This window comes from Vanessa tameamea, chromosome 20, assembly GCF_037043105.1.
Source record: "Vanessa tameamea isolate UH-Manoa-2023 chromosome 20, ilVanTame1 primary haplotype, whole genome shotgun sequence".
NCBI lineage: Eukaryota > Metazoa > Arthropoda > Insecta > Lepidoptera > Nymphalidae > Vanessa > Vanessa tameamea.
The window spans coordinates 3,329,251-3,356,573 of NC_087328.1; the positions used below are offsets into that span (position 1 = coordinate 3,329,251).

General features: G+C 33.0%; 4 protein-coding genes across 5 annotated transcripts in view; 3 read left to right on the forward strand and 1 right to left on the reverse strand.

Annotated features, from left to right (window-relative positions):
- The window catches only part of LOC113403851 (eukaryotic translation initiation factor 2-alpha kinase), a 229,702-nt gene that overhangs the window by 134,511 nt on the left and 67,868 nt on the right, over window positions 1-27,323 (forward strand). The window lies entirely within an intron of this gene.
- Window positions 119-20,669, forward strand: LOC113403724 (ubiquitin carboxyl-terminal hydrolase 8). Of its 2 annotated transcripts, XM_026644298.2 has the most exons (19): window positions 119-406; window positions 488-718; window positions 963-1,093; window positions 2,730-2,892; window positions 3,209-3,365; window positions 3,872-4,016; window positions 4,403-4,503; window positions 5,484-5,603; window positions 5,978-6,103; window positions 6,728-6,857; window positions 7,336-7,472; window positions 7,551-7,643; window positions 8,071-8,196; window positions 15,912-16,042; window positions 17,408-17,507; window positions 17,829-17,954; window positions 18,349-18,543; window positions 18,969-19,312; window positions 19,749-20,662. In XM_026644298.2, the coding sequence occupies exons 1-19, from the start codon at window positions 309-311 to the stop codon at window positions 19,849-19,851; spliced, it is 2,757 nt and encodes a 918-aa protein (XP_026500083.2). In that variant the 5' UTR covers window positions 119-308; the 3' UTR covers window positions 19,852-20,662. The 2 variants fall into 2 exon arrangements, with proteins under 2 accessions (XP_026500083.2, XP_026500084.1); XM_026644299.2 differs by lacking the exons at window positions 119-406; window positions 488-718; window positions 963-1,093; ... (8 more) ...; window positions 7,551-7,643; window positions 8,071-8,196 and adding an exon at window positions 13,934-14,568 and having other exon boundaries at window positions 19,749-20,669.
- Window positions 23,415-24,309, reverse strand: LOC113403728 (uncharacterized). The gene is made up of 3 exons (XM_026644302.2): window positions 24,079-24,309; window positions 23,701-23,941; window positions 23,415-23,559 (listed from the first exon to the last, which is right to left on the reverse strand). The coding sequence occupies exons 1-3, from the start codon at window positions 24,202-24,204 to the stop codon at window positions 23,438-23,440; spliced, it is 489 nt and encodes a 162-aa protein (XP_026500087.2). The 5' UTR covers window positions 24,205-24,309; the 3' UTR covers window positions 23,415-23,437.
- LOC113403727 (uncharacterized) lies at window positions 24,876-26,632 on the forward strand. Its single transcript, XM_026644301.2, has 2 exons — window positions 24,876-25,295; window positions 25,875-26,632. The coding sequence occupies exons 1-2, from the start codon at window positions 24,983-24,985 to the stop codon at window positions 26,096-26,098; spliced, it is 537 nt and encodes a 178-aa protein (XP_026500086.2). The 5' UTR covers window positions 24,876-24,982; the 3' UTR covers window positions 26,099-26,632.

Genomic DNA, 27,323 nt, shown 5'->3' on the forward strand with positions numbered 1-27,323 from the left:
AAAAAACATTTTCAAATAATAAAAATCTATTTTCAACAAAAAATAAAACTACATAATTATAAAATTGAACAAATGTTATGGCCATAGTTGTGACCATAGAGTGAAAATATTTTATTGACAAAGTGACAAATGACATTAATGTAAAAATAGTGACGTTTTCAGAAGAGTTATTATTGTATTCCTAATTTTTGTTTGTACTTTAAAATTGAGGAACTGTTATTAGTCGATATAAATGTGATGTTTAAGGTCCTGGTGGCTTTTATTCTTAAATTTCATTATATCGCAGTGTTCGCTAATTAAATTCTAAAATGACTGAGACGCGTCGTTTACAACTCCATCTGGGGAAATGTATCGAAGATTTAGATAAATTACACAATGTTGACTTTAAATCTAAAAGAGCTACAATGTAAGTTTTTAATTAAATTATTAAAAAAAAATTCATAAAAAGTTTGTCAATTTTAATAGCAATGTTTTATTACAATTATAGGTTATGCAAAACAGCTCAAAAACTTTTTGAAACTGCAGAAGAGGCCCGTGAAAAGGGCGATGAGGAGTATTCCTATGTACAATACATGAAATACTTGCGAGTAGTTTCATATATAAGCAAAGATAAAGATTATACGAAAGACAAGACTTACTTTAACAGTATGATTGGAACAAAAAATCCAAACAAAGCAATAGATGCAGCAGAGAATTTAAAAAATAGCTTAATTGTGAGGTAAATTTTTAACTTAATAAACACATTACTATACAAATACACTGAATATCAAGTCAAATTATTAAAAGGTACAATTTTATAAAATTTAATATAAATAATAATGTAAGGCTTAAAAGCTTTTCATTGTAAATAATACTTATTGAAAGCTAAAGTTGAAAAATTGTCAAAAAATAAGATTTCATTTTCCAATATTTCAATGAGATTGAATTTATTTAAAGAACTAGATTATATTCTGATTTTTCAGATATAAAAAAGAAGAACAAGCACAACGCCTACAAGACATAAAAGAGAATGAATTGATTAAGCAAAAAATTGATGAAAACAGAAAGAAAGCAATGGAAACAGTGGTAGTGAGTGACCCTCATGGTGTACCAGGTAACACTTTAATAATAATACATTTATCGATTGTATTTCACTTCATCATTTTTTTTTTTTTTTGTGGCATTGGTTGGCGGACGAGCATATGGGCCACCTGATGGTAAGTGGTCACCACCGCCCATAGGCAAAGGCGCTGTAAGAAATATTAACCATTCCTTACATCACCTATGCGCCACCAACCGTGGGAACTAAGATGTTATGTCCCTTGTGCCTGTGATTACACTGGCTCACTCACCCTTCTAAATCATATCATATGACTTAAGTTTGTACAAAATTTTACTAAACCCATTACATCACTCTCGGGAGCTCCTTTGAGTTAAAGTACTTCATGATTATTAGTATTAATATTTTCTTTGCATGTTATATAAGTTTAGGTGTGTTAATAAATCATTGTTAAAGTTCCTTCAAAAATATAAATTACATTTGTGAGTCATTGAAATATTTTTTAATATGAATTGTCATTCAAATGAAAATCTTTCTTTCAATACTTACACTAAATAATTTATAAAACTTCATTAAAAAACTATCATATGACTTAATTCTATACAAAACTTAGTTAAGGACATTACATCACACTTGGCAGCTCTATTGAGCTATTAAGTTTAATAGTTTTTTTTATGAGTAGAAAATGAAATATTACTCTATTCATATTTGTCTTAACATTTCTTTAAACATAATGGTTAGACCATCATATTCAGAAAATTATAACCATTTTAGGGGCTATTTAATTTCTTAACTGGGATGGAGCTGATAATTTATTTTAATTACACCCTTAAACAATTAATTTTTGAGAGTTATCTGTTAATTATAAGTTGCTAGTAAAAAAAAGTAATATTACTCATCCATTTTTTAAAGGTTCACAACATATAGTTGATATTTATTTTATTTTAGCACTTCTATGGTAATTTAAATATGATTAACTGCAGCAGCAATAAAAATATTTTACTTACAAAAAAGTATTAAACAATTTTAAATTGTCATTTTTAATAACAGAAACAACTCTGTAATATGTCTTAAGTGTTATCTGTGAATTTAATATGAATCATTTTATAATTTCGTTTTATTATTTTTTTTAAATTACTTACACATTTATTATATATCAAAAAAACATATTTTTTTAATGTAATATAAAATCATTAATGTTTAATAAGTATTGATTCTTTAATGGTATCATGCCTCAGATACAAGGAAGTGGAGGAGAAACATTAAAATGGTTTTAATGCAGTGTGTTGGGTGCCAAGCCCAATCTTAACATACATTTATTTGGGACGCATTGCAACATTTATTTTGTTTCTTTAATTTACTCTATTATAGTATATTTTTATAATAATTTATTGCATTTTTTTTTGTTTGATATGTATTTAAATATATTATGGAGCATAGTTATATGTTGCATTATTCACCTGTCTGTCCCAAATAAACAATTAGTTCAAATACTCTTCAGCTAAACCCAGATATTTTGATATCACAACTTTTCATACTACCCTAGCTATCTAAGACAATTTTACTTCTAAATTTTACTTCAAAGTGTAAATTATGACTGTTGTAAATCATTTTTAATTCTCTTTTAATCAATATTCTTGCTACAAAAATCTTATTATGAGAATCTTAGAATGTTTTTTTTTATCCCCAGGTCTAGAGGAAGTGACCATTAAAAGTGAACAATTGTACACTTTACTAAAAAGCGGCAAGTTAAAGGTTATGATAATGGACGCCAGGCCTGGAAAGGACTACATCGAGTCCCACATCAACCACCCAGCTTGCATCAGTGTACCACAGGAATGTATATCACCCGGGTAATTATACTTGTGATTATTAGAATTTATCATATCCACAAACAAAACATTTGGAAAATATATTTCAGTAGGAAAACAATTGATATTGTTAGTATACAATATAAAAAAATAAAGAAAGAAGTAACAAATTAATCAATATCTACAGCAGACAAGTTAAACAAGGGACTCTTAGTCTGTGGAGATCAAATAATATAAAAAAAGTTGACAGATGTGGAGGAATTTAATATTTTTGTCTATCATTGCTCATTGATTTATTGGGTCCTATTTAGCATTTTTTTAAACAATAATTTAACAACAAAATACTTTATTTAACTAGACAATCAGCACATGTATTGGAACAGAGCTTGCCAGCGGCTTCAAAACCAGTGTGGGCTGAACGAGCCTCCATGGACATCATTATTATGTTGGACTGGAACAGTTCTGCATTCATACCAGGAATGACTCTGCATTTGTTGAAAACTATTCTACTTAAGGTAATACTAATATCTTACCTGTAATCAATACTAATTTAACTTACTTTAATTAAAGGCTATAAGAAAATAAAAATAAAATTGATTTCGAATATTTTTTTAATATATTTTCCGAGTAGGCATATGACCCTAGTCCACTAGATGGTAAGTGGTAGTGGAGTCCAAACGCGAATACGGCCAGCACAGTCAGGATGAACTGCACTAGTCGCCCTCGCCATGCCGGCCCGCAAGCTTCTACACGCCTCGTTCGAAGGTTATAAAAGGAGGGGAAATTTAATTTATGTAGAAGTGGTGAAGTTAAAACACTATTGTAAATATCTAAATATATAGGTTCGGTTAGGTTCGACGTTTGTTTTATCTGAATGACCTTATCCAAAGTTATTTTATTACCACAGATTATAAAAATATCAACCTATGATTTAATGTCAATTCAGGTCAAAGTTTGCTTAATAGTTTCTTAGACCATTACTCTGTGTGAGTGTGACCATATTTATCTTTTTATATTACAGTGGGATGTTAAAGTCCAATATTCTAGACAACCGCTCGCTTTAAGCGGCGGATACGAAGACTGGCTTTTGAAGTATCCCGCGTTCACAACGAATCCGCAAGTGATACCCCCGTCACAGGAGAGCATGCTTGATGATATTATGTTAGGTAAGATATGTTTGCCATTAATTTCCAATTTTGACAAAAAATTATACCTGGTCGCGTGGTTTCAACAGAGCAGAATAAGCTTTGCCGCACATAGTATGGTAATGATGAGGGCAATCTCAAATGATTAGGACAAGAACAAGCGATGCAAGCAGTATCGCTTGACGATTTAAATAATACTTTGGATAAGATTATGTATATGACGTTTTAAATAATATTTTTGTATGCCATGAGAAAAAATTGAATCTGTTGCTTAAGCACATACCCTCTGTACCTACATATGTTTTAAATATGAAACAATGACAGATAAAACGAGTAACGATAGAATTATATATTTATATATTATATATTTAGAATGAAATTGCATAAACGGAATAATGCCATTTCAGACGGAATCGACTATCCTAACTTTTCGGATTTGAGTCCACCGCCGGCTCCCGTTAGTCGGGTGAACAAACCTGGAGAACCAGCCGTAGACCGAAGTAGCAAGGTAAACATTGTATTAGAAGCAATTGTAACTCTGGATCACAATAGGCTATTTGACTGGTTTTTAATATCCATTTTATATTATTTAGTAGAGTTTAAGGAACCCAGTAAAAGTTGTTTTTTTTAATTCTTGTACATATTTGCTGATAAATATCAAATTAAAAATTGCATATTCAAATAGCGCGCGAAAACACTACTTTGACAATATGGCGCTGCAATGGGGTTGGTGACGTCACTTGCCTATATTGTAATCTGTGGCACATATGTACAATCCACATACAGTAGGCAAACGAGGTTAACAAGCAAGTGACGTCATCATAAGCCCGACTAATCAGGAGCGTTTTGTGTCACGTGACAAACGTTTAAAAAAATGCATTTTTATTTATGGATTTTTGAATAAATTAATTATTATCTTTAACTTCCGTTAATAAATAACCATTTTTAAACTCTTAATATATACTGGTTACAATAATTGGCACTTTATTTTTTCAATTGTTTGTCAAATGCCTATTATCTGTAACTTCCATGTTACGTCATCAATTTCCTTATTCCACCAAAAAACGGGCAAAAATACATAATAAGATAGATCGTAAGGATGGGTAATATTTCTTACGATGACAATTACTACGGGCCGTGATGATCATCATGTGGTCATTGCCAGTTACTCTACTTGCTGGTAGGACTTTGTGCCAGCCCGTCTATGTAGATTACACCCACTCATCAGATATTATTCCGCTAAATAGTAGGACCGAGTACTATTGTGTTCCGGTTTGAAGGGTGAGTGAGTCAGTGTAACTACAGGCGCAGGGGACATAACATCTCAGTTCCCAAGGTTGGTGGCACATTGGCAATGTAAGGATGGTTAATATTTGGCGGTGGTGACCACTTAACGTCAGGTGGCCCATTCGCGTATCATAAAAAGAAGAATAACCCGTACAAAGACGTGGCCCTCACGGGCGGGCTGACGTGTGCCGTGTGTGCCAGTCGGCGGCGCTGGCGCTGTACTCGGAGCGCGCGCGCGGCGTGCAGACGCTGCTGGAGCAGCAGGAGCGCATCGAGGACACCTCGCTCACGCTGGAGATGGAGCGCCTCAAGGCCGAGCAGGTACGTGACGTAGATCATGAGGGGGGGGGGGGGCAAAAATCATGGAAAATAATAATACATATTATCGTTACACACATTGCTCTTTTAAACTTACAACGGCTGATGGCAGAACCACATTATTATTAAATAAGGTCGCAATTCCGTTATTTGCCTTTTAGAATGGCCGCACTTGGCGGAAATCAGTCAGGGGGAATTTTTTTGAGGATTAATTTATGTTATATTATGTATGTAATGTTTCTCTAATACAAGGAGTATGATATCATATCAACAATAAATAATAAATATTCTTGCATTTGTTCTGAAATTTTAAGACGGCTAATTCGAAATAAAAAAGAATTTGAATGTATATAATCATTCCATCGACTTATTCGCAGGACTGGGAGGATGTCCGCCAGCACCGTGAGGTGGAACAGCGAGATGAGATGCGGGCCATGTACAAGCTAAGGGAGCAGGAGATCATATCACAGCTCATGCAGCTCGAGAACAAACAATACGACATGGTAAGTACGTCTTTATGCGTGTTATTCGTAAACTGTTTCTGTGTTGTCGTGTGAATTGAAACACATCTTTTGGTGTTATCTATTTATATCCAATTTATACTTGGACCAATTCACTACATAAAAATTATGACAGCGATCTTATACATGGTGCTCGATAATATTTAATTTCTTAGAGGTATTGTTTATTACTTTTTATTCTAAATTGAATGATTTTTTGTGGTGCTTCCGAAACCCTTAAATTCTAATTGTTAAACCAAACAGCAATGCTTTTTGGTTAGATCTAACTTCATACCTTGAAACCCGACTTATAGTGTTAAGTTACGTTATTTCGGTGACGTCCTTTAAATGTTGTATTATAATCAACGTCGCACACATAGCCGTCGTAAACTGATTTAAAGTTTAAGTTAAAAATCGATATAAATTTATATGTAAAAATTATTCGCTGTCCTTCAAATAAAAGTTCTCTGTAGAAGCGATATCATTGTTAAAATTTCAACCTTAACAATAATAATTCGTCTTATACTGAGCTGATTAGGAAAGTCCTTTTTTAATAAAATTTTGTCAAGCATTTGAAGATTGTTTGCGTGTTTTGAAAATTCATCTAAAATAACGTTTAATGTTAAGGAACAAGAAAATCTTTCTCTCCGCGAACAACTCGAAGAGTATCAGCGGAGGGAGAAAGAAGAGGCGGAGAAACTCGCGGAGAGTATCGTGAAGGCGTCTGAGGACGTTTCCGTGGACGAAGACGTACAGGGTAACTATGATTGTATTTAAAAAAAATCGTTTTTCAAAATATCGATTAAACTTAGTCATACGCATTTGCCAATAGTGTAACTATTGTGATTGTAATTTGACGTTTCTTATATTTTTGTTTCCCGAAAAGAATATTAATGATTATCTTTTTTTATTTATTATCTACTAATCGCATCTATTCCAAAATAATTAATAAAATTCACTTTTAAATTTAAATTAGGAGCTCGCACACGTGACGTGGAGACATAGGAACTACGATCCTAAGTTTCTGAAAGTAATGTTTTGTTTTCGAAATAAACAATATAAATAAACGAAAACACGTCCACTGTGCGCGTGTGCGACAGCTGTAGCCCAGCGTAAAGTTACCAAAACTCCCAGCGGGCCATCGCCCTCGAAGTCTCGTGAAATGCCGCTAGTTAAATCACGACGAAGTAGCACAATGAGCACGTCTCGTATATTTGTGCGCGTGTGTGTGTCAGTGGCGGCGGCGGCGTCGCGCGCGCGCATCGCGGCCGTGCGCGCGCAGCGGGACGCGCTGGACCGCCGCCGGGAGGCGCTGGAGACCGAGCGGAAGCGCAAGCTGGCCGAGGCGCGCGCCAAGCGGAAGCCGGGCCGGGTAAGGACTCGCGCGACTCGCGTCGGGCCGGCGCGGGGCTCGCCGTTCTGATGAGTATATTTAAGATTTCACCCTCAGGAGGACGACGGCGACGCGTACATGGGCTCCCCGACGGACAGTCCCGGGGCCACCGGTCTGAATCGCTCGCAGTCGTCGCCCAATATCGCCAAGGTTCGTGAGAGTTGAATCTACGAGAGTAAATATCTCAACGAAACCTTTTCCTTTAAAAAATCGTGTATATTTTTTATGAAAACTACTAAAATAATTAGGGGTATAATTTTCAACGGATTGGGTTTGTTGAATACAAAAATTATATTTTGTGACTATTCCTATGATTTCTTTAGAATGTTGCAACATTCTATTGAATGACTTCCATTTTAAAATACCCATCCGTTCGCACTAGTTATCAGATATATCCAATTGAAAAATACTAATATTCCCTTTTAACTATTCATTTCGTGAACCTACTAATCTTTGACACCGAATATATTGTTAATATATTCTGTACACAGACCTATCATCAGTCATTGTCACTCTGCCAATTTAAAAAAACTAACTCGTGAATACATAATAATAAAGTGACCTCGCTCGGTCGCAGGTGTCATCGGACGAGGACGAGTCGACGGCCCCGCAGTTCGACCGCAGCACCAAACCTCCGCCGCCCAAGATGGCGCCCTCCTGCGAGCTGCACCAGCGGGACTTCCAGCCCGTGTGGGGGGACGTGGTGAGTACGCACACACGCACGCAACACATGACTACACACGTGAGCACTCGACACAAGGTTACACACTCACGTGCAAATCACAATCACGTGACTACACACGTATGCACTTCGCACAAATTACAAACATGCACGCTTAAAGGCAGTGCTGTAAGTGGTTTTGTTTAAATACGTAATATAAACTGGCAGTCTGGAGCCGGTTCACCTGCACGTAGCCTTAATTTTTCTGTAGCTGTTTTATAATAAACTCTCGTGAGTTTAACGACATGGATATAATTATTGTTAAACTCAATAGGTCATTCTATATTCCACAAACATATTCGGCTACAAAAAATAAAATAATGTACGCACAAACGTATTCGTTTTGGTTTTTTTTTAAATATAAACATAGTTGTTTTTTTAGTTATACTTTTTTTCAAAACTCACTTTATTGATTAGTCTACTATATACCAGCAACGTACGTCACGTAAACCAATAGTTAAATATATAACGATATGAACTCTTTATATAGACCCTTATACTACCGTATGGGTGGAAAATTAAGTTTTATTATTAAATAATAAAGTATATTAGGTTAAAAATGTTTTAGTATTATTTGTAGACAGCTACAACATTGTATCTGGTTTTAAATACGTCCGAATAGAATTATCCACAGTGTAAGTTGGGATTAAATTGTTGAAGTTTTCATTGCGTTTAAATATGATAGAATAATTAGAATTATATAATAACAAGATCAGAATAACATTAACTATAATAATTAATTATATGCCTGTATTAACATACATGCGTGAGAAGTTTTAATTACAATTAAATAATTATAATAAAATTACAAATATGATAAATTTAAACATTCATAATTTAAATTTGTAGTAGAATAAACATTGTAAAGGAAAATAAGGTGTGAACGGCTTGAAACTTGATTGGCGGCTCAGCGAGCAACTTCACGTAGTGTCCTTGTCGTCTTGTGCGCGCGCATAATAAAAATTTACTCTCATATTTTATTCTAACGCGTTAAAATAACAGCAATAATAACAAATTATTATGAGCTAGCCTATATTACCGTACGGAACGAACAAGGTAGTGCGTAATAATTTAAATAAACATAACCAAAAATGTTTTGTTTATGATGTAGGGAAGCGGACGGGCAAATGGTCACCACCGCCCATAGACAATGGTGATATATTAACCGTTCCTTACATCACTAGTCGCCACCAACCTTGTGAGCTAATATATTATGTCCCTTGTGTCTGTAGATACACTGGCTCACTCACTCTTCACAGCGATACTGAGTACTGTTGGTTGGCGCTAGAATATCTGATGACTGGGTGGTACCTGCTTAGACAAAGCCATATCACTAAGTATATATTGAAAATAATGCCTAGTATCAATTTATTACGAACACGATCGAAGCACGTTGCGTCACGGTGTTAGAAACAAATAAAGCGAGACAAGCCGTCAACCCGCCACATTGTTTGTGGTACTTGCACCGTGACGTAATCAAGATCACGTGACAGCTTGGAGTGTTTCGACGGGAAAATTAATGATTTAATTAATTAATATATTTTTTATTTCTAAAAGCAGAACCACAATGGTTGGCACATGTTCTATATACATATGTATCAAATGTAAATTCAATGTACACTTTAACATATTAATCCCAACTTACACTGCGGATAATCCTATTCATCCTAATTTACAACTTAGATTCAATGTTGTAGCTGTCTACTATATAAAACACTTTTAAATTTAATATAATATATTATTTAATAAGAAAAATCAATACTCTATACATACGCAATGTATATATTTTTTATAATGAAATCTGAATATATATATATAATAATGGCGAACACGTCGAAAAAAATACAGTCTAATTACATAAAAAAAATTAAAGTATTATATATATTCAATTTAATTAATAGTGACTTTTAAGCACCTTTTTTATGTTACGGTACATAGATAGGCAAACGGGCCACCTGATGGTTAGTGGTCACCAATGCGTCATCAACCTTGGGAACTAAGTGTTTTATCCCTTGTGCTGTAGTTACACTGGCCCACTCATCCTTCAAACCGGAACACAACAATACTAAGTACTGCTGTTTGGCGATATCATATCTGATGAGTGAGTAGTACCCAGATGGGCTCGTACAAAGTGATTAGAGTGAACCACAATTTAATTTTCTGTCGTAAATTTTTTTTTAAGGTTTATATACCTTACCTAAAAAATAAAAATATTTAAGCACGTTTATACAAATATGGAAAAAAAATGTTAATTATAAAAATCTGTCATTTTAGTTTTGTTTTTTGAGAGTATTAACCATCTGATGTATTAATATTAATACTCAATTGCCCTGCTACCAAGTAATATTACTTAATAAAAGAATAGTTTAATAAAAAAAATACTACCAATATGACGATTTAAAAGCACAATCGATGATTTACTTGGTGGTAAGGCTTTGTGCAAGCCTGTCTGGGTAGGTACCACCCACTCATCAGATATTCTACCGCCAAATAACAGTACTCTGTATTGTTGTGTTCCGGTTAGAAGGGTGAGTAAGCCAGTGTAATCACAGGCACAAGGAACATAACATCTTAGTTCCCGAGGTTGGTGGCGCATAGGTGATGTAAGGAATGATTAATACTTCTTACAGCGCCTTTGTCTATGGGCTGTGGTGACCACTTACCATCAGGTGGCCCATATGCTCGTCCGCCAACCAATGCCATAAAAAAGGTCCTGATTACAAAACTGCCTGACATTTCGAGAGTGGTACATTTGATGGTCATGAGCCTACAAGACGGAATCGAAGAATAATAATTATCAAATTAGTAATTAACATAATGGAAATTTCTATGATAATAAATGCATTACAAAAACGGCCAATGTATACTAACAAACAAGTGAATAAATCAACATCGCTTCGTACAAAAAAAAAACATAAAAATTAGTACTTTAAGCCAATAGTTATAATAAAATGTTTACGTGATTCGCGATAGTGTGTTCCATCCAACTTTAAGCCGATAATTATAACAAAATGTTTACGTGATTCGCGATAGTGTGTTCCATCCAACTTTAAGCCGATAATTATAACAAAATGTTTACGTGATTCGTGATATTGTGTTGCATCAATTACAAGTGTCTCCAGAAAAAAGTCAGAACATTTCCATTTTTAATTTGAAATAGTAAAAATGTATTCCCAAAATTAAATTACAAATGTAAATGAGTAAATATCTCTTGTTTCGTCGTTAAACCAATAAACTAAGCGAATTTTGTAATTTTAGTGCACGTGTGGCCACATGCCGCAGCGATGTGTCGAAAAGATTGCTGCTTAGTCACATTGTCGGTCTCGTGAATGGAGTATTGAGTATTATAATACGTATGTATGAGATATGTTTGTTTGTATGAAACCTTTAAGCTATCAGTAAAGTACCGGTCGACTGATTGATAATAGGAGACTTTATTTCAAGTAAAAGCGTGTTGTCGTCCATTGATTAGCTCTACTATCTAACAAATATATTCTAAATTCATATTTTTTTCCAAATAAACAGCAATTGCATTAAAAAAATACTTTCTTAAAAGATTAGTGGCAATCTAAGGGATTACTAATATTCCTATGTACCCCTCTAATTAGCTTAAAAGAGTGAGGACGATAATATCCCTGGGGAAAAATAGATATAGGTATATATATATATATATATATACTGCCACTTTACGGTAGTAAAATTTAATTAGACGTTACATGATTTTTGCCTTTCAATTCAATTAAAACTTTAATCCTAGAGCGTCCGGAAAAGAAAAATGAAATCCAAACAACATCTCCTAAATGTAATATTTTCTAAATAGTAACAAACATATCCGGTGCCGTGAACTAGTCAAATGTAACTGACCGTGTCCGGTTAAGCCAGCGACTGAAACCGTACAAATAAAGGTACAAGCACGTGGTGTTTTAAAGCCTACTGAATGTGCACAGATCAACATTTTGACGTAGCCTAGTTAGTATTACTGGGTATTAGTAATAATATTACTGTTATTGTTAAGCCAAGGTGGCCTAATAATTAGATGAACGATTTCGGGTTCAAACCCGGACAATGAATGTATTCAACACAAGCTCTTCGTGTCTCAGAATATCAGCCACACGTGTATCCAATCCGTATTAGAGCAGGTCGGTGGAATAAATTTCTCTTCAAACGGAGGAAACCTTAGCCCAGCAGTGGGATCACTGTTTATTTTATTAAAATATAATAATAAACATTTTCCTATTGTGATTCCTATATGTTTTCATTTATTGATTCGACGTTTAATTGAAAGTTAAAGTTACAAATAAAAAAAGTCAATTGTTCTAATGGACTATAACCGACGTAGTAATGAAAGAAATTCTTCCACAGCCATAGTATTAATGGAATGAACTTTTATCACGCGAACACACGAACATAACTGTATCGTTAATATAACAAGAGAATAACATGTAAATTCGAAAGAACTTTATGGTACGTCACTAAGGATAATGTTGCCATTTCGGTGTTTCTGTTTTAAAGTTGCAAACACAAAAATTGCGAACTATTTCGGTAGGTATACATCACATTTTTCGTTAACAATTTAAAGTTATTTATTTAATTCTTGTATATAAATTCTAGAAGTATAAATAAATGTATTTATACCAACAAAACAAAGCGTAAGTATTTAAAAAATAATAAATAAACGTGAAATTAAATATATATATTTATTATTTAGTCAAAGAAGAATTAAAAATTTTAAAAACAGTTCGATTTATATTAAAAGATTTTCAACACATACATTATTCATAAAGGCGCTATAAGAACTTTTGAATTGTCACGTTAGAGTCACATTCAGTTGAATGTAAAGCTACTATCGGTTTATTGTGTAACCGGAGAAAAACTTAGTAGTAACTCATCATAAACAAAATACACAGTTAACAATAAATATTAAAAATGTACATGTCCTGTGCAGAAATCACCGAATACTAACTCCACCACCAACTGAATTCAACCAAAACTTTTTAATAAATATATATGTAACATATCTTAACTATTATTGTTTTTAAATAAGGGTCTATTGTTTAACGCTATATAATAAATAAATATAATATTTTTAAAAAGTCCTTTTACTTTATGATCAAACGCGTGTGATACGAATTAAATTTCGTTTGAAAAACAACCCAAAAACTAGATGTTTTTTAATAATAGTGCTCCTTAATTTCTATGAATCTTCTATAAATTTTCCCAAAATCCAATGATTAGTTGCGCATAACAATTCGATAAACCAATACCGAACTAAATAACAATCTAATTATACGTTTAAAATAATAAAACTAAATAACCATTTTTATTTTTTGTGAAAGTCAAATACTTTTAGCGAACGGTAAGAAAACAAGGTGCGCCTTGAAAAGAGGAACGAACCGACAACCTGCCCTATTTAGCCCTGTAATCCACGCGCCACAATGAACAATTACCGCTTAATAGGGTGACAACATTTCACGACAGTCCTTGTAAATTAATAAGCATTTAATCACATTTTAGTTGCACCAGCAATAAAATTCACTAATACAAATTTATAAATTACTTGAGTATAATGAAGTTTAAATATTGAAATGCATTCCAATAAATACTAAAAGTAATTTAATTAAATATATTTAAGAAAATGCGAAAATCTACATTTAAACATAGTTACCCTAACGCCCTACCACCCACCCCACTTACTAGTTATCCCTGCATTAGACACGTGCTTCAGTTCCACCACAACTATGGTCAAAGCAACTCGTCCGATCAGTTAACACAGTCAAGAATTGTTTCATTGCCTCTATAAATGTAACAAATAATATCTACCTGATAAAAAGCTCTAATATTAGTCCCCAAAGTTCAAATTAATTTATAATCAAAAGTGCGAGTTATACTCATTTTAAATTTAACAAAACAAAATCGTAAATAAATGTTGGCGACGGTTATTTCAACAATTTTTATGATATATTTAATAGTGTTGATAGTTTTGGTGTTCCCTTTGTCAAAATACAAAACGAAACCGTTATAAAACTGATTTATTCCGCGTATGATATCACAAATTATAATTAAAATAATTTAATAAACTGTAATAAGATTAGTATAAGTTGAAACGCATAAACAATAAATATAGGAAAGACCTTGCCATTGAAGCTGTTCTATTTTCGAACGGAGCAACTGTCAATTGTTATTTGGAAAAAATAAATAAAGAGTGGTCAAATTTTAAACGCAATATTACAAGAACCTTCCACCATTCTCCGCTACGAACAAAAATGTATACCGCTGGACGCGGCCACTATGGTTTTAAAGGTCAAGGTCAGGCTCAAGTACTCGCAAAATCACATCATATGGCTTTTCAAAAGAGTGAGTTTTTATTTATATTAATTTACTGTAACTCAATAAGTTAACACAACACTAACACTTAACAATATTTTTCATTTTCATGAATAAATTAAAGCCTAAAAAAAAATTCGACATCTCCAACTCGAAAATCGTTTTTATTCGACTGTCGTAGTAGTTCGAATTTTTATACCCACCGATAATCGTCGTACCAACTTCCAGCAACAACGTTTGATTTGATTTGTAAAAACTAATAAAGAAAAAAAGTTTTAGAAAATGTCTCCAATTTTCTACCATGCTTTAATTATACACACCGTTATATTGCGTGTCGTTAGATAATGCTTTGTTAACAAAATAAAGTTTTCGCAATATTTCATCTGGCCCCTTTTGGGAGGCACAAGCAGACAACCCTATATACTAAATTAAACAGCCATACAATATTTTTTCCCTTGCAAAATCTAAAAACTTCCCGCGAATACAAGTTCCAAACTGGATTCTTCTAGTTTTAAAGACTGAGTTGACTTTATTATCTGGTAGCAGCAATTTGATAGAAGACGTTTTTTTTTTTATGATATCGGTAGGCCGAGCAAATAGATCACCTGATGGTAAGTGGTGACTACCGCCCATAGACAATGACAAGAAATATTAACCATTCCTTACATCACCAATGCGCCACCAACCTCGGGAACTAAGATGTTATGTCCCTGGTGCCTGTAGTTACACTGGCTCATTTACCCTTCAAACCGGAACACAACAATACTGAGTACTGATGTTTGGCGGTAGAATATCTGATGAGTGGGTGGTACCTACCCAGACAGGCTTGCACAAAGCCCTACCACCAAGTATAGTGTCTTGTAGGATTGCGATTTGATTCCTGATTATAATAATAATACCATTTGCATTACAAAACAACGAACGGTTTTTGCGAAAATTTTGAAAACCTGTAACGAATTAATGGGTATTGTTGATAAAGTCGCTTATTTCGCTGCAGGAACGGTCCGCCTTATCCAATCAAATCGTTTTTGGTTTTTTCTCCAAACTACTGCTACGTGATATTAAAGCTAACCAAAATGTATTTTTATGGTAAAAGTAAACTCATGAGGTTGTTTATTAAATACTTCCAAAATATCTACAAAGGAATTAAGAATATTAAATCTTATTTTGACTTTTACTTTTGTACGACTTACGCCTGCCTCACTCTAATTCTGCTTAAATTTATATCTACTTGGCTATACTTCTAGAAATCTAACAAGAAGGTTCTCACACTTACAACAATACTGCACACTGTATATATCTTAAAACACAAAATGATATCCTATACAACATTTAAATAGACTTAATAAAGAATATTACTGACAATTTTCCAGGGTCGTGGGCTGACAGGTCTGAAGAATCTTGGGAATACGTGTTATATGAATTCGATAATTCAATGCCTGAACAATACGGCTATACTTTTTACGTATTTCTGCAACGGACAATACCTTGAACATATTAACAGGTCAGTTTAAGCAGATTTTATACGTAAAATTTGAATAGAGCCGAGATGGCCCAGTGGTTAGAACGCGTGCATGTTAACCGATGATTTCGGGTTCAAACCCAGGCAGGCACCAGTGAATTTTCATGTGCTTAATTTGTGTTTATAATTCATCTCGTGCTCGGCGGTGAAGGAAAACATCGTGAGGAAACCCGCATGTGACTAATTCCACCAACCCGCATTGGAGCAGCGTGGTAGAATATGCTCCAAACCTCAAAGGGAGAGGAGGCCTTAGTCCAGCGGTGAGAAATTTACAGACTGTTAATGTAATGTAATGTAAAATATTAGAATTATAGACACGTTTATTTATTTATTTTGGTAGGACAACCCACAGCAGATACAATATCACATGAAAAAACAAAAACCATTTCGAAATTATCTTGGCGAATTTGCTACATATTTACAAATATTCTCAGCAAGCACTATCACATTACACAGTAAATATTGACGAAATAGTAATATTAAATAAAAACATGTTTGTAAATCTGAACACATTGAGAGTTAAAAGAAATTCAGTTTAGAGAAGATATGTATATTGATTTACATATATCATAATTTATGTCACACTTATAATTCTAAGCAAAACTAGTCTCAGTTGATACAACATGTTCAATGTCATTTGTCTAATGTCATTTTAAAATAAATTTCTTAAAGTAATAATATTGTTTTCGATTACACTAAAATACCTGGTGTAAATATTTGGTCAAAATAAAGATACAGTACTACTACTACGTATTCTTTATTTCAGTATACAGTACATTAAAATGACTTTTGTAATTTAAGACCTTTAGTTTTCTATCATTCAAAGTATGTATATAAGATAGTTATCTAGTATTTCTCTTAACGTCTAAAGGGAATCTATACTCTATTCCAATCACAAGAAGAGCAAAGCCAAATAAACAACATTTGACAGCAAATTGACGGGATATCATTGATCGAGATGATTAATGATATTCGCTATGGATTTGCAAAACGACGACGAAATTGTTACCAGAATTTTGGAAGTTAAATTAAAGTGGAAATAAGCGATTAAGTGTAATAGTATTGTATTATAAATAAAAATATATTAATCATAAACTCTTAGTAGTGCACAATATAGCCGAGTTATAAACAAATCGCATGAAATACGTTAATCTATGGTTTGTTTACCTTTTTTCCTACTTCCATTGGAATAGGCTATAGATTTTATATTAATTGGAGCCAAATTATCTAAGATATTTTTCAGTTTTTAAGTCTAGGTTCGTGCGGAATGTGACTGGAGATATATTGGAAATTGCTTACTTTAACAAAGTGATCGCAAAAAATTTCATGGAATAATGAATTCCTCAGGTCACACAGTACGCGTGGTGCGATAGCGGAAGAATTAGCCGCCGTGGTGCGCGCGCTGTGGTCCGGACAATACCGATTCATCGCTGCTAAAGACTTACGGGTACGGATTTTCATATTTAATTTTCAATTTAATTCATACATTTCTCTCCTTGCTCGATATATGCTTAAGCACCCTATCACTAATATAGCCTCACAAGTTAAGATTCTGTAAATGCTCCACGCGGTTTCATCAAGACATCTTCTTACACCGTCGAACACTTGTGGTTTTTAATCCTTCGGTTAGCTTCTCCGAAACGCGATGCATCCTAGCTGTTTTAGTTTTCACATCATTTATTGGTAAAAAAATTACCACAAAATCCAAGGACTATTGATTGGGTGTAAAAAGGAAATTAATACATCAATGAAATGTTCCTCTATTTAGAACGAGGTTGGTAAACATCAGCGAGCGTTCCGTGGCAGCGAGCAGCAGGACTCGCACGAGTTCCTCACAATCCTCATGGACTGGCTCCACCTGGATCTGCAGTTCACCATCAAGCCGCCACACAAGGTAAGAACGTTTATATGTATTGTTGTGTCTGTATGAAATTCATTAAAACGATTACATTGGTACAAACATATTAACGTCGTTCTCATCTCGAAAAATGAGTTGGTTCATACGGAAGTGGAAGTTAAAGAGTTACCTGTGCGTCCAATTTCTATGCGCAGTGCCGGATTTAGGAGGGCAACCGGGGCAACACAAGAGAGGAGACTCCACAGAGTAGAGACTCCGAAGAGTTGACAATTTTGGTGTTATATATGTTTAGATATCTAGATATAGTCAAATTATGAATTACTGTTTTAAAAGTTACTGGTACAAAGAGATACTCCAGCCCTGTAAATCCGGCTTCGTTTGTGCAAACCGAACCGTGAGCAACGGCAACGACTGACGCCCTATCCCGCAGGAGACCCTGGGCGCGTCGGAGCGCGCGTGGCACGAGTACACGAAGTCCAAGGAGAGCCTGGTGCTGCGCCTGTTCTACGGCCAGATCCGCTCCACCGTGCGCTGCACCGTCTGCCTCGCCAACTCGCCCACGTACGACTCCTTCTCCAACCTGTCGCTGGAGCTGCCGCCGCACTCCGCGCGCTGCACGCTCGCCGTGAGTGCCGCTTCTGCTAGCTTTGATTATTGTCCCACCCATATAACACTCGGGTGACCTGTTTTTGAGACAAGGGTAGATTCATCTTTATAAAACGTTTATATTGAACGACAAACATACAAAGAAAAGTTTAATCAGGATTTAATAATTGGCAATTCTAGATGGTAAGTCACCACCGCCTATAGACGGGCGTTATAGACGCTGTAAGAAATTTGAACTATTCCATACATCTTCAAAGCATCACCAACCTTGGGCGCTAAGATGATATGTCCCTTGACCATGTAGTTACACTGGCTCACTCATCCTTCAAACCGGAACACAGCAGTGCTGCTTGCGATAGAATATCTGTTAATAGTTTAAGAACGTAGAAGACAAGCATACATTTTAAAATGTTTATAATATGTAACTGTATTCTTTATTCCCAGGACTGTCTCAACCTCTACCTGAACGGCGAGACGATACCAGGCTGGAACTGTCCCAATTGCAAGGAGAAACGTGACGCAGTAAAAAAGCTCGACATATCACGACTGCCCCCCGTACTGGTTATTCATTTTAAGCGGTTCTACGTCGACCCCAAGGAGTACATGTGCAACGCGTATCGAAAGAAACAGACATATATAGACTTTCCACTGGAAGACCTGGATATGAGGCAGTTCTCACTGGATTGCCCTGGAAATCCGCTGTATAATCTATACGCGGTGTCGAACCATTACGGGTCAATGGAGGGGGGGCATTACACAGCGTATTGCAAGAGCAGCGTATACGGAAAGTAAGTATGCTACAATTATTCAGAATGTCGTTTAATTTGAAAAAATACATCACGAAAATCTTAGTATTAATTACTGAAAGCTAAAATGCTGCAGCGCTATCTGTTGGCGAGTTACTACAAAGCTAATAATATATAAACCTTATCTTTGACAACATTACGTTGCCATTTATATGGTTATAAACTGTAATGGTGTCTAAAGTCTATATATCTCGAACCAACATCCATCTATACTAATATTATAAATGTGAAATTATGTCTGTCTGCTCTTTAAACCATTGGTCTGGATTTGATGAAATTTCCTATGAAGCTTAGACTCCTTTTATACCCAATACCTGACGACAATCGCCTAAATCGTGAGCGACGCCGCTTGTTTACGTATTAATGTATAAATATTTATAAGAAACATTTAACCAATTCATGCTGTCGTTACTCCCAGATGGTACAAATACGACGACCACCTGGTGACAGAGATCCCAGCCAGCGAGGTCCGCTCCAGCGCCGCCTACATCCTGTTCTACACGTCGTGTACGCGGTCGTGATCCCCCCTCCTCACATTAGACGCACTTACACGACCGATTCTCGATCACTACTTGTAGGGGTACTCTATTAATATATTATATGGGAAACGAATATCGTAAATTGTATTAAAATAATCGACATTTTTTTTGCGTTTACGATGGAAGAATTACTAACTTTTAATACGTTGGATGAGTCTATGGTTACTACTTTTTTTTAATGTGTAATGAAATTCATCAAATCTTGAAGCAGTCGCCCTTTCGTTTAGGTTATTCCGCTAATACTAAAATAGGACATTTTAAAATATGCAGTTTATTGTTAACTCTTTTTAACATGCGTATCTAGTTGACGTAGATATGACCTTGAAATGCAAACATTTTAAGAATACGAACTTCAAGTACATAGTTGGTGTTGAGTATTATCAAAGGCCATGACGTACATATATTTAAATGTGAGACTAATTCAATTTATCAATGAGTAATTAGCGTACCTTACCCATAACTCGAGTTAAGTGTGAGGGAAACGGAGATAAAACGTTCAGGCATTTTTTGTATGCGTCTTTACTGTACCGACACTACGCGAATATTCTAGATTCGCGTGAAATTACCGACACAGGCTGCAAAACCTTTACATACATTTGCAAACGACACCCTACACACGTAGGTTCGCATTTTAGTGCGAATATGGTTACCGGTGTGATGCACAGTCGTTTTTTCTCTTTTTAGAGGATCAGCATTGGTTCAGTCTATTGTCTATGCCTTTGACTACTACACAACCAACGACATTATTCAAATTTTAAACAACTTCTAAGGTACGTTACTAATTAGTCGTTACAAAGATCATATAAACACCAAATAGCTAATTTATGATCTATTAATTGTACATCCTTCGTATCGTGACCGTATTATAATATTTGTTGTGATTTGATGTAAAATGTTTACAACATTTAGGTTATACAACTGCCGCCTTATCCTCTATCATCTTGCTATTATCTATGGATCTTAGTCAATTCATTAGTTTAAACTGTAACATAACTAATCTGTTTCCGATTCTTTTATGAAACCAAATAGTTTTATGACAAATATTACATTAGGTAATATACACACCGTTATTTTCATTTGGTTTTTAAATAAGTACCAATAGTTATTTTATTTGTTTGGTTTTATTTGTGATGCGAGTTACTTATTAGTCTTTCTTAATATAAATATTTGATTTAAAATTAAGGATATACATACTCATGTAGGTTTTAATCGGGATACCTGAATCTTAGTATTTTGATTGCAATATTACTGTTGAAAATAAAAAATGGGCACGCCAAAAAACAAACTCAATCAAAATAATTTAAATGTACCCCAAAGGCAACAACAAGATGTCTAGATTTTGTTTGTCTTTGATATGTCTCAATACTGGGCTAAGGTAATTAGCACATTATTTAGTACATAATACATATTATATTATTGTAATTTACCAACAAAGTTATGTTTTCAAACAAATCAGCACAGTCAAAGATTATGAATTAAATATCTTTGATAAATAAAACTGTTGATTATTTTGTAACAAAAGTATCAAGTTTGACTAGCATGAGTATGAATGGGCTTGCGTTACATTTTTAAATATCTTATTTTTTTTTATTTCTTATTTAATTCAGATAGATTTCGTTCAAAATAAAATGTATCACACCGTACCAAATAATTTCAAATTAATTACTGGATTTTAATATTTGTCTTCCTAAACTTACAATATATACATAATGTAAATTCAGTATATTTAAATTTATAATTTGAATTAATATCTGCTTGTTCTAAAATTAGGTGCAAATAAATATTTTTGTATTTCGTAAAAGTATTGGCTGTATAAAATGCTTTTCCCATTTAATAAAACTATTTATTATTAATATAATTTAACTGTATGCGAGATTTCTGATGGTAAGAAGAAAGACTGAGTAGTGTGTGGTAATTTATAGCAAAACACTCGAAATAAATGTATTTATTGCAAATTTCATTGTATAAAAGAAAAGAGAAATGGACCAAAAACAATTCATTATATTAACCTGTGGGATTATAACGGTTAGAGCATTGCAACTGTTACTATCAAATATTTGTTGCAGATTGATAAATGTTGCAGTCGATAAATCAGTACTATGGAGTATTATGTTACTGCATAGGTCCATAATACTGATTTATAATTTTTTAATTTGATTAGATATCAAGCCGCAACAAATATTTGACAGCAACAGTTGCTATGCTCTAACCATAATAACACCACTGGTCTAAGTACTATATGAACATGATATTCTAGAAGATGTAGTCCCTATAATGGAGAGAAATGACAACCAAAATTATTGAAAAGCATTTAAAACATTATTTTTCTATTCCTGGTTCATATGAAATAGTATAATTGATTTTCACTATTAAAATAGAAACAACATTGCATACTAAAATTGGTATTTCCATAACAATCAAATCATTGCACTGATATGGTAATGTTTGACAGTAAAGTAAACTTAAGTGATCAATCTTTATGGTCTCGTATTCAAATGTTTTGTCATATTTCTATATAATACCAGTAACAGTAGGATAGTATAAAATATGTCCAATGAAAAGATTGTATTCTTTTAATCAGACATATTACTTTTCTTCATGAGGAATAATAAACATACTTCATACCCCTTTTAAGAGAGTTCTTACAGCACACTTGATAATTTACATACAGACCAAAAATTTCAGCAGGTAAAACCAAAACTGTTCAATAAATTAATTTACATATAACAAACCATAGTTATCACAATTGTTCATTACGAAAGTTTTTCTAAACATATCAACCAAATCATAATCTATGGAAATCTCAAAGTAATCTGAATGTCATATTCTTGTAAAGTATATCTCATTCAAAAGTTATAAAATTACTATTTGTATGTGTGTATTGGTTTATTTCTCTGTAATGGATATTGTGTCGCTAATTATTACATTAAATAACGAATTTTAGTGCCTGAAGCGAAAACTATTGTGGGCTTTTGTGACGCGAAGTATTATCAATTAGTGCCATCTCGCTGAAACCTTTCTGTTAAGATAAGAAAAAGGGAATGAATATTTTGTTTATAAATGTTGTTGTATGAAATGATTGTACATACATACTTAAAATTGATTATTATTGTGTAAATGTAAGACAAACTTTATTAAATTCTTTGTTATTATATATGTATTTTTTATTTCATCCTCTTATTAAATAAAAAACATGATAAAAACCTATAGATTATTATGAGCGAGACTCATAATAATTTATAAGTCTACTGTCATAATTTTACTCGAATATGTGATAATAATTCTCTTTTGCTTGTTAGATATAAAAAACAGTATATAATCTTTTTGTGTCAAATAGTACAAAGTGGTATATTTTATTTTGCATTAACATATGGCTTACATATATAAATATAATACTTTAAGTAGCTTATTTTTTATAATCCTATAAATAATTTCTGAAGGGATATCATAAAAAAAATACATGTTTATTTATTACATACCAAGAACAGCTTTTATAAAATATTTTTTCAATTACCTAAGTAATTTCAAAATTTAAATAAAAGAAGTTTGTTTAATATTTTATAATAATTTATTTATTTTTGCGAGACTGAGTTTGCCCATTCATCAACATGTTCATATCAATAAACATGTCATCATCACTTTCATCTTCGTCTTCCTCCATATTAAAGTCTGATGAGCTGGGATTTGGCACTGTAACAATGATTAAAATTATATTTCATCATTACATAAACATTATATAGATTTTATTGATGGCAAGAATACAATTAATTGAATGTGTTATTAAATAATAATAATATCATTTTAAAACAAAATTAGAAGAAAAAGACATACTCAATGATGGTTCAGTGACCATCAAATCAAGTTCTTCATCATTGCAGAAAGTTTCATTAACTGAAAACACCTTTTCCTCTGTTTCAACATCACTTTTCCCTGTATTCACATGCTGCATCATGTATACTGCTGAAGTTGTGGCTATACTATCTTCATTGTCTTTCACGATCATTCCCGGAACATCTTTTTTTGTATTGCCTTTGAGTTTTGCTTTTAAACTTTCGAGGTGCAGCCGTTCTATCTTCATGTTTATAATAATCACAATTAACACAATTATTAGTATTGCTCTATCATTATAATATAAATTGAAAAGATTAAAATACATTTAGTAATATGTCATGATCACTATTTAATAAAACAAACATTTATTGCTCTTACCTGTAAACAATTCCGTTGATTTTTAATCTTCGTTAAAGCATCGACTATCCATTTCTCTTCGGCTAAAAGTTGAACTTCTTCTGATACACGATATCCCAATTTTTGATAAACATTTTTATGCGTCATGAAAATTAATTATATTCCAATATTCATTAACATCTAATAAAATAAAATATTGATAAATAAGGAGATAAAGTAATGTTTACAAAATACACTTTGGTCGTAAACAAGAATCCCCAATCCACTGTTAATGACAGATGCATAGATAATACATATAAATGACAGATGTCATATAGTTCTCAAAACAGATGGCAGATTAAAACTATTTTACCGGCCAGAAGTGAAAACGCCTTTTTAAAAAAAAATACTAATTACTATCTGACTTTATAATAACAATCAACAATACCATTAGTTACTTTAAATTAATGATAATTAATAACAAAAGTCAACTAAAATGACAATTTTTTTATGAATCGGAAATTGTATATCTGAAGTACCCAAACTTCGCGCCAAAAAGTGAACCCAAGATTCTAGGCTCTAGACAGGTGATTGCGCGCTCCTTTTCTTTTAATATCTTACATAACAAAGTATTGATGCATTAGGCGTTAAAAATATTTCAATGGAAATATAATAAAAAAATATTTAATGAAACCAATACAAGTAATATAATATCTATTAAATAATTTGTAAATAATGTTAAGGGTACCTGTTATTTCAAATTAAAAAAAAAACTATAGATATTTTAGACCCCGAAGAATAAAATATAAATAAAAATTGTGGGTATTTTTTAATAAATTACCGAAAAAAGATAATCGACACGTAACAAAAGGGCTTTCGGCAAATTTCATGGTAGTAGTTATTAAAACCGCGCAGTGAGAACTTCCTCATACTAAATTCAGTCAAAATGGATTTCGAAGCAAGCTCCAGTTCAGAATACTCCGATTCAGAGTCAGAAAATGAGTACGACCTTTGTTCTAGAAGTGAATCTAATTTTTGTGGTCTACCGTTCGATCCAACGTCTCTTGAAAATATTATTTTAACAATAAGCGACCAATTTAATTTTCGTATACTCTTGAACGATGGCAGAACAAAAAGCGCTCTTCTTGTTACTACGGGATTAACACTTGCTGGAACTTTGATCGGCAAACATTATGGAGGCAAGATTGGTGCAGCTGTCGGAGGCGCAGTAGGTGGTGTTTGTGGTATTGGAGTCGTTGGTAAGCAATATAACTAGAAAAATTTAGAATTTTTAACTTTTGCTTCTAAATTAATAACCAACTTATATCAAAATTTATAAATACATGCACCAATAAATACCAAAATAAAAATTTCAATTCTAGAATCAGTATTTATTATAATTTATAACGGTTTTAGTATTCAAAATGCTTGAACAGTAACGTTTATATCATTTATGCCTGTAAATTTATCTACTAATTTGACGGTAGTCATTTTTCGTTTAGTTATGAATTTGAAGAAAAAGTAAATTATAACCTGGGAAAATCTATCTCTATATATATAAAAACGAAATACCACTCACTGAGTAATCACGAAATCTCAGAAACTATAACACGTACAAACTTGAAATTTGGCAAGTTCCTTAGTTCAAGTTCCTTTCCTTTTACGAAACTAGATCCCTAAGGGGGTAAAACGGGGTTTGGAAGTTTGTTTTATAAATTTTGCGCGGGTAAAGCCGCAGGTTCATCTAGTAATATATAATGTCAATATATGTACGTCAAATTTAAAACTACCTACCTTCCCATATTCTAAATTATAATTGTTTTAAATAAATGTTACAGCTGTATCGATGCGTGATATATGGAAGGATATACGAGAAAAATTGTCGGAGTTATTCGATATCGTCTACGATTATCTGGCGGGTCTAGGAATCAACGATTACAAGAATGCTGCTAAATTTTTAATGCAACACAGCGGTGATAGCTCTCAACTCGCTATGGTTGTCCTTCAAGTAACTTCGGATATTCTTGGAAAAAAAGTTTTGTCCAGTTTGAATGTAGGCTAAGGTTTTTTAATATATATTGTTTAGTTTACTTGACTTCTTAACACGTACCTACTACTGAATTGTAGACATTTTTATGACTATTGAGTTTCGACTATTACTTGTGACTCATGTATGACATAACATAGGATTAGTTGATGTTATAATAATTTAATATTTATTCTAGATGTAAGATACATTTAATGCAGTAATATACTCTTTGGGCTACTTCTGCTAATGTTTTTTTTGCTGTCTATTTTTTTTCTTTAGTCATTTTTTTTTCAACTATTATTTTCTATTTCTGTTTATTTTCCTGCTCAAATTATAATAATATAATAATTAATACAGTAATCATTAGTATAGTAGTAGTGTAGTAGTAGTAGTAAATATAAAATGGAATTTATTTTACTAAATGTTTTGAAATGTTTTAATATATAAAATATGTATTAATAAAATAAACTAATTTTAATCAAATAATATAAGAATATAATTATTTATTATTTTTTATAATTATCTTGCCTTATTCATTATGATTATTGAAATAAAATGTGGATTTTTGGCGAGACTTTTTTTACCTCATACGTAATGACTAATTTAATTCACTTAGCTGTTTGTCAATGTAGTTTCTCTTAAGATGTGTTAAAATATCGATGTTTTTAAATATTGCAACAAGTAAATATTACTTGACGCAATATTTAAAAATCATATACCTCAAAAATCGAAAGTACCACCTATATACTGTTGCCTTAGAAGTACGAAATTTAGTTATCAGAAAAAGTAGCAAAAAATATTGAATTAATCGAAGTAATTAATCATAACGCAATTATTCATAAAACTATTTTGCAAACCAGTAATGAGCCCGTTCATGAAAAATGACATAGCCGTGCCTTAAATAAACCCATTTAAAATATATGTCAAAACTAACAGTAATTTCTTTAAAAAATCTGAACATGACAAAACTGTTGTACGTTACAGTAATAAAACCTTATTTAATTTCAAGGATAAGAATAAACATGAAAGATGAATTATATGCCGTAGGATGGCTTGTTTAGAGATAACGTTGTATTAGTACCGAGTGCATTGAGGAATATGTTAAAGATTGTCCACGACGACATCGGTCGTTGTTAAAGAAGAGCGAGGCAAGTGATTTTTTGGACCAGTATCTCCCGTGATATTGAGCACTATGTAAGGCGATGTGTACCTCTCAAGAACACAAACAATCATTCAAAAGAACCCATGCTACCAATAA